Source organism: Paramormyrops kingsleyae, chromosome 16 (assembly GCF_048594095.1).
Source record: "Paramormyrops kingsleyae isolate MSU_618 chromosome 16, PKINGS_0.4, whole genome shotgun sequence".
Classification (NCBI taxonomy): Eukaryota; Metazoa; Chordata; class Actinopteri; order Osteoglossiformes; family Mormyridae; genus Paramormyrops; species Paramormyrops kingsleyae.
In genome coordinates, this window is record NC_132812.1 from 31,991,863 (window position 1) to 31,999,835 (window position 7,973).

Sequence of the window (7,973 nt, forward strand, 5' to 3'; positions counted from 1 at the left end):
CACTGAAGCCTCACACTAGGCTGGGGAGTGGGCACTGAAGCATCACGCCGGGCTGGGGAGTGGGCACAAGCATCACGCCAAGCTGGGGGCGGGCACTGAAGCATCACGCCAAGCTGGGGGCGGGCACTGAAGCATCACACGGGCTGGGGAGTGGGCACTGAAGCCTCGCATGGAGATGGGGGTGGGCACTGAAGCTTCACGTCAAGCTGAGGGTGGGCACTGAAGTTTCACACCGCCAAGGTTGTGAAATGTGTTGTTATGCATCCATTATCCAATAGCAGCCTGTGCTGGACGTCACTACATTACTGTTAAGTACTGGTTGTGAACTATACTTGAAATAAGACAATATTTTCTGCCACTTTTAAAATGTTGGACAAATTACAGAGCCCCCAAACCACGTGATTGTCACAGTTTACCATCAGCAATGGACCTGAGCAGCTTCTCCCAGTCTGGTGAACGAAAACCCAAGTTAATATGGGCACAATATGCAAACTTGCACAATTAATGGAAAGGGGTGTTTTCTCACAGGTTGCACACAAATTGCAAAATGCCTACCTGCAGAACTGTGGTCCCTATAGCTACATTTCAGTCATCAAAACCCTTTAGATGTTCCTTTAAAAAAACAAAAATGTGAGGAAAAGTAACCAAAAAAACCATTGGACGTTTTCACCATTTATCACATATAAACTTCAGTACCACCGGCAGAAACAAATTCACCATATCAGAAGGGGTTGTATACTTAAACAATACATACTCTAGGTTGATTTACAGAATTTATCGCCAGCCTCAGCCTTGAGTTCAAGACCTTTGACAAACCAGCATTGATCTCTATCCTCCTGAGCCACCCAGACCTCTGACTGTTTTACAGAAATACCAGAACTGTACAAACAGATTAAAAACCAGCTGTTTGTTTAAATACATGGACCAGCTAATTCACAATGTATACTGCACCTCATTAGTATCGGTTACTCTCATAAGCTCAGTACAGTTACTACAAAATCTTTCACTTTGGAGTATTATTGTGTAAGATTCTTTCGATATAATGATTCCAATTTTGAAAGTGGGGCTATAGTGTATCGGGATTTTCTACACTCAGAAGTTACAACAGCAGAGAAATCCCGACACAACTGAGAAACAATTAATTCTAAGGAAATTCCCTTACAATTCTATATTATTCATAAAAGAATCAATGATATATGTAATTCGCTACTTTTAGTCATTTCAAATGTAAACATACAGTGGACATGCAAATCTAAAGTAATTTATAATAACACATAAAATCCACTGTCATATCCAAGAAATCAAATGCAAGTTTTTGCAGCAATTCAAACAGAACCAAAAATACGGCGGCTGCTTCGCTGCAGCGTTGGGTCACGTAACTGGCCAGGTCATTTGCAGCAGGTAAGTACGGATGACTCACGGAACTCATGCAGGACAGGTCTAGGGACGCTAAAAAGAAAAGTGCACAAAGAAAAAGGCATGCAGCCATGAGGAGAGCCCACAGCACCCTGCAACAGCCAGTAGCTGAGACACGTCGTGCCTTATTCTCATGAGGAGCAGCCAGTTTGTCCACATCTTTGAGCCTCACGGAGTCCCAGGTCTTCAGGTCGAAAGTTTTCAAAGGAGGGCCCACATCCATGCATGTCCGAGAGGGTACAGAGGTTTCCTGAATGACCTTTAGCTTCTCCCTAAATTCCTGCATCTGCTGGAGAAAGTACAGCGGGTCGGGCGCCTCCCTGAAAGCCTCGGCAATGTTGAGCGCGCGCTTCTGCTCCTCCAGCACCGCTCGCAGTCTGTTGATCTCCGGGTCGTATGCCTGCATCACCATTAGCTTCAACGTCTCGAAATCCGAGAGTATTTCGTTTTTCTTTTGCTCCAGGATTTTGACCAGCTTGTCGAAGTACTCCGTCACCCTGTCGGCGTCTCTGGACACCGCCTGCAGAGACTTCTTTTTATTCGTTTCCAAAGAGTCCAAACAGGACAGGATGTCGGTGCTGTGCCAACTTTCAAAACTCCGGAAAAGCTCTTCAAACGCCACACGCTCTTGTTCATACGCCTCCTGTAAAGCACTAAATTTATGCCCTTTGTGATCCCCAGTTGTTGCGCAAAACCCACAAATAAGTTTACAGTCTGTCGCACAGAATATATTCAGCGGCTGTCCGTGATGCGCCCTGCAAAGGGACATCTTCGGCATGATCTTGATCTTATTGTACTTCTCCACTATCCCGCGAAGGGAGTAGTTCACTTGCAAACTGTTCACACCGTTGTGGGGGGTTTCTTTTCGGCAAGTGGGGCATTTAAAGGGTGGTCTCCACAAGGGCCCCCTATTGCCCTCCAAGATACCCTCCAAACATTTCTTGCAGAAGCTGTGGGAACAAGGAAGGACTCGGGGGTCTTCATACAGACAGCAGCAGATCGCGCATGTAAGATCTTCTTCAAGAAGCTCCATTGCTGGGTGATAGATAGATAGATCGATTGATTACTCGTCAGAAATTCACTATGCAATCCACCGAGCTACAACACGAATTTCGCATAAAGAAGAATAATTAAATTCTGCTTCAAGGTGACCGAAGCACACAGATAAATAGACCGCAACATGTAAACATTAGCCACGTTACTCGTATCAGCCTACGCTTGTATTTCCGGAGCATATGTGCAGCATATAGGAGGTTAATGTTTAGCTAGCGGAATTCTTTGCCATGTCAGAAAAAGAAATCAATATGGCTATCTACAAACAAGTCGTTCATACTTCGGGTTGGTTTCCGAATAATTATTGCAGACCCCGTACGCTTAAAAGCCAGAATAAAGAAAGATCTCACGTTCCCGCCGTCCCCAGTCACAGCAGAAAGCGATCATGGCGCTTGTTACCCTGCAGACTTTGACCTTTCGCAGCGAATATTAACCGCTTCAGGGCCGCAGTGAAGCTGTGTGTTGGACGCGGCATCCTGCCCCTCCAATGCCACCGTCTGGCTATGGCAAGTAAGCACAGCACTGTGTGTCATTCCTATGAAAGCATATTTTTATACCTGTGTCATATTTCTCGCAACGGAGTCACTGTTTTACCGAAACAAATTAACTACTTAAATTATCATCATGTTAAACATTAAACATAACACCTTGTACCTGTCAGTTACGGCCGCGAAGCCTCTTGTTTCTCGTACCTTAGGGGGCGCCCTCCCCCGGACTCGCCTTTCCCAGGACTCCGCCGGGAAGCCGCTGCGCTCCGCCGTGCCGGTCCCGCTTCTGGCTGTCTTGTTTGTCACCTGTCAAATGGCCTCGGTTGTTTCCTGCATTTTGGGCTGCTGTGCAGACAGGAGGCCTGGTCATGTACCTCTTCATGAAATGCCTGCAGTTCAGTTAGACACACAGCATATGGGTAAGCCTCACTCTGTCTCTCATTCCAACGTAAAACAGTGCTGCGGTCTGCGAACATTAATTGGTGAGAGGTACTGGTGAAAAAAGTGAAATGGGCTGGAGAGAAAAGTTTCAGACTTAAAATCGAGTATTTGTAATCATTGTATCAGAGGTATTCCGGACGTACCAGACTAGTTCAAAGCTTAGTAAACAGCAGAATCGAAAGCGATTTGTTTTAGCTTTTAAAGACAAACTTTAGAAATACAACGTTAGTATGAAATTATTTTCATTTTTAGGTATAGTAATAAAGAACGATTAAGTTAAATACTGAAGACGATTGCAATACGCTGCGTAAGAACACGTTAGTGTGTTTATTGTTTAACCGTCTGTTACAGGTTCAGATGTGGTTGTGATTAAGAGTGGTAGACGGATATGTGGTACGGGTGGCTGCCTTTCCAATGCTCCACTACATCAGAACAAGAGCTACTTTGAGATCAAGATTCATTCCATGGGTAGGTTTTGCAGTTATTGTAGCTGGGATGGTAGTGTGTGAATTAAATGTCAGAGTTATGCCTGAAATGGAGATGTTTTGACTGCCTGTCAAAACATCCAGGTTCCTCAACGGATGATACACAATTAAGATATTTTAAATGTTTCTAATCTATCTTTGGTGGGATCTGTCATTGCTGGTGTGGGACACTTTTCATGTTTTCACGTGGGATGTTCCACTGCTGTGTTCTGCAGGATTGTGGGGTGTAGGTCTGGCTACTCCAATAGCTAACCTCAATCAGATCCCTATGGGACTGGATGCCCACAGCCTAGTCCTCAGAAATGACGGTTCAGTGTACCATAATAATGAGGAGAAGAATCGGTTACCAGCCAACAGCTTACCACAAGAGGGTGATGTTGTGGTGAGTGACTACAGGGGCTGGTGGGTCATTCAGAAATGTAGTGCCTCCATATATAGTTGATACTGCTTCTCCTTCATGACATGGTGAAAGCCACATTGTGTAAAAATCGTAGGTGTGGGAATCGGAGGACTGTGTGCATGCAAGAAACTATGTTGCCTGCAAATGAGTTGTGAGGCAAAAGCTTTCCCTGTCTTTCCCTTGGCCATTTTTATGAAATATTAGTGATGCAGATGATGCGTTACAAGCATACAGCCGTCATGGAGCCAGCTTAGGTACTGGATGTGCAGGTTAGAATTAGACCAAGAGCTAAACAAAAGTTTGTTGTACAAAACTTTGAATCTAACATCAGAACATCTTGCTAGACAAGTCTGTTATACATAAACAGAGCGTCCGCTGTTGCCATGACAATAACAAAGAGATTGCTGAAGAAGACGGACATTAGGTCAGTGATTGGATAAGTTAGTTGAGGTGTTCCTGGAAAACTGAGGCTTGAAACTTTTCTTGAAACATTTTGTATATTCCAACTTAATTGGTCAATGGAGAGAAAGGGAGGGGTTTTCATTTTATGGCCTGAACCATGACTGGTTCTCTAAAATGACTCAGTGGGTTTACAAGGAATCTTTTCATTGAAGCATAACAAAGTGCTTTTTATAAATATTCTTCTACTGTTTTCCAATCCCTTTTCAGGGCATAACATATGACCATGTTGATCTGAATTTGTATTTGAATGGAAAGAACATGCACTGTCCAGCCTCAGGAATCCATGGAACAGTTTTCCCTGTTGTATATGGTAAAGTATTTGAGCTTACTGTTCTGCTGACTCTTCTCGACAATGCTGACGATCATTGTGAAACAACTTCTTGGAACCACTTCTGCTTCATAAGGTGCACTGTTATCTGTGCCACCAGGTGGCAATAAATCCTTGATCCATTTTGCATAAGTACTTCATTCAAAGTGGGATTGTGGAAAACCTGGAGCTTATCCCAGGTATTGCAGAGTACAGGACAGGCCATACACTCAACAAGATGTCACACACGCACATAATATGGACAGTTTAGATCAACACAAATCACCATCTTGGAAACTTGCTTGATCACAAAGAGAGCATACAAACTCCACCACACACACACACACACACACACACACACACGCACACGCACACACACACACACGCACACACACACACACACACACACACACAGAGACCTGTATCAGTATCTTTGTGGGGACTGTCCATTCATTTCAATGGACAAAACCCAAATCCCAACAATGACAGCCTTAACCCCTACTCAGCCCTAACCCTAACCATGAGTAACCAAACAAAATACTAGTCTTTTGGCATTTTTAGTTTTTTGATTGCAGTCATGGATTTTTATAAAATTGAATTTCCCTTCATGGGGACCGAAAAAATGGTCCCCAGAATGTCAAAATAACAGGTTTATATCACATTTTGGACTCTGCAAGGACATTAATAATAATAATAATAATAATAATTGATACTTTATTGATCCCCGTGGGGAAATTGTTTTTACGCCTCCCTCAACTTGCTCTTTGTAGGGTTAATTAGTCAAATGCATAACACTGGAGGGATGGGAAAACAGTGGTATTCACTCAGCAATTGGACTGCTCTTAGAGGCGAAACATGTTTGATGGGAAACACCTGCTAAATAGCTGGTACACAGCAGAAAAAACAGATCAGAGATTATTATTTAATGGAAATACCCAGAGAATGGTTATTAGAACTTGAAGTAGAGTTGGTTTGTCACGCTAGAGGTAAGACTTAATTTGTATATAAAATGAGTGGGGAATCCACAAATACAGTCTTCTGTTCCGGGTCCTCTGTAGTCATTCATTGATCTCATCTCACCATTGCAGTGGATGACAGCGCCATCTTAGACTGCCACTTCAGTGATTTCAACCATGCACCACCCCATGGTTTTGACAAAATAATGTTTGAGAAGCAGATCTTCTGAGAGCCAGTGCTGCACCAGTCTGAAGTGAACTGCATCCCTGTGCCAGTCTCTCTCCAACCGGTTCTGCATCTCTTCTTCTGGCCATTGTGCATTACAGCCGTGTACAACTTCACCGGGCTGAGTCTTGTCATACTATTCTTGGATTTGCTGCTGCAGAAGCCTTGCATGGAGATATATTGATAGTAAGTACCGATGAAGCTGGACCCATGTTATTAAAGGCAACATCCGGACATTTACATAAGCGAACAAGCAAAAGTCTCCTTGGTTATTTACTGAAATGTGTTACAGTATTGATCCATCCATCTTCTGTACAGTACAAGATCATAAGGCCCGTTTTTGAATCACTACTGGCAAATATGATTTTAAATTTATGGCTACTATTAACTATAGTCACTATTTGCAAACTTAAAATGTTAACTAATTTACTATTGATTCATGACATGACTGGATTTACAAACTGAAGGTTGTTTCATAACTGCCTGGTCAGTAGGCTATGGGGAGTAACTCCAGCAAGTTTATTGATCATATATTACCTGTCTGTGAGACAGGTAAGGCACCATAGGAATGCCGTGCTATAGTGAATGAATCGACTGGAATAAGTCGACGTTTTGTCATGGCATACAGACATACTGTATGTAAATCTCATTTTACACACAAATAAATAACACAGCGCCGACTCTCCGCTGAACAGTCGACTTTTATGTGCCATTAAGATAAAGAGGAATGATGGTCATAAATTAGGATTTTTAAATTTATACACACAATGAAAAAAATTAGGACACCGTTCGTGCCACGCCCTGCGCATGCTCCTTTGATAAGAAATCGGTACAAGGTAAAACACAGCTTTCATTTTCTTTGATAAAAAGATCAATCAGTAGGCATATTTCAATATAACCAATCCAGCACATTTATTGCGCATTATCGACATAACTATACTGTTACGCATGCAGATATTTAGTGTGTATTACTAATATTTTTCTTCATAACCTTCAGTTGTGGTGTCAAATTTTAACGCTGTGGGAAATCCTTAATAATAGGGGCCACACGGTGTCCCCGTGGGTACAAGTTTGAACTGCACTTCCATTCTCTGTGTAAAGTTTGCGTGCTGTAGGGTTTTCAATGACGTGCAGTTAGGGTAATTACTTGTAGTCCACTTGAGGCGTGTTGCAGATGTAAATTAAAATGGTAAACTGGAAATACAGAAAATCAGCAAAACGCATCACAAGATGTAGTGAGCCTTGTACATGCATTACAACAGTGCCTAGTAAGAAGACCTCAAAAAAGCTTTGGACATCTTTTTTTTTAGTAAGGCCTAATTTATAATTCCACAGAATGAAAATCCATTCATATTTATTGCTAACTACCTAAATATTGATATTTGTGAATCATCGTCTATTTTAATCTGCATTAAGTGTCTGATGAACCAGAACAACATTAATTGCGGTTCCCCAAACCAGTAGCTGTTGTCAGTTTTGCAACCACCCGCAGCCCTTCGTATTCTCTTCTACTCGATTGCACTCTCCTTAGGTACGGTTCCCCATTTCCGCTCCTAGAGGACCAACACTGTTTGCAGATATCCCTACTCAAAGACATCTACTAAACCTGGCCATTAGCTAGTGCGCTGAATAAGCCCTCCAGGACGGGAACGAAGGAACACTATAGCATTTCTTCGTCGGCCTAACTGTAAAAGACGGTTCTCTGGGGCAGTTTAAATACGCCGGTGGTCATATAGCCC

General features: G+C 42.8%; 2 protein-coding genes across 7 annotated transcripts; one reads left to right on the plus strand and one right to left on the minus strand.

The window, feature by feature from the left end:
- Window positions 1-656: 656 nt before the first annotated feature.
- On the minus strand, window positions 657-3,174 carry trim13 (tripartite motif containing 13). Of its 3 annotated transcripts, XM_023811375.2 has the most exons (3): window positions 3,162-3,174; window positions 2,869-2,970; window positions 657-2,451 (listed from the first exon to the last, which is right to left on the minus strand). In XM_023811375.2, exons 2-3 carry the CDS (start codon window positions 2,942-2,944, stop codon window positions 1,253-1,255), a joined length of 1,275 nt encoding a protein of 424 aa, XP_023667143.1. In that variant the 5' UTR covers window positions 2,945-2,970; window positions 3,162-3,174; the 3' UTR covers window positions 657-1,252. The 3 variants fall into 3 exon arrangements, with proteins under 3 accessions (XP_023667143.1, XP_023667146.1, XP_023667148.1); XM_023811378.2 differs by lacking the exon at window positions 3,162-3,174 and having other exon boundaries at window positions 2,820-2,929; XM_023811380.2 differs by lacking the exon at window positions 3,162-3,174 and having other exon boundaries at window positions 2,750-2,869.
- Window positions 2,854-7,971, plus strand: LOC111843650 (SPRY domain-containing protein 7-like). 4 transcript variants are annotated; one of them, XM_023811382.2, is made up of 6 exons: window positions 2,854-2,975; window positions 3,167-3,376; window positions 3,750-3,866; window positions 4,099-4,265; window positions 4,953-5,055; window positions 6,141-7,189. In XM_023811382.2, the coding sequence occupies exons 1-6, from the start codon at window positions 2,957-2,959 to the stop codon at window positions 6,236-6,238; spliced, it is 714 nt and encodes a 237-aa protein (XP_023667150.1). In that variant the 5' UTR covers window positions 2,854-2,956; the 3' UTR covers window positions 6,239-7,189. The 4 variants fall into 4 exon arrangements, with proteins under 4 accessions (XP_023667150.1, XP_023667151.1, XP_023667152.1 ...); XM_023811383.2 differs by having other exon boundaries at window positions 2,857-2,979; window positions 6,141-7,188; XM_023811381.2 differs by lacking the exon at window positions 2,854-2,975 and having other exon boundaries at window positions 2,998-3,376; window positions 6,141-7,191.
- Window positions 7,972-7,973: the final 2 nt, after the last annotated feature.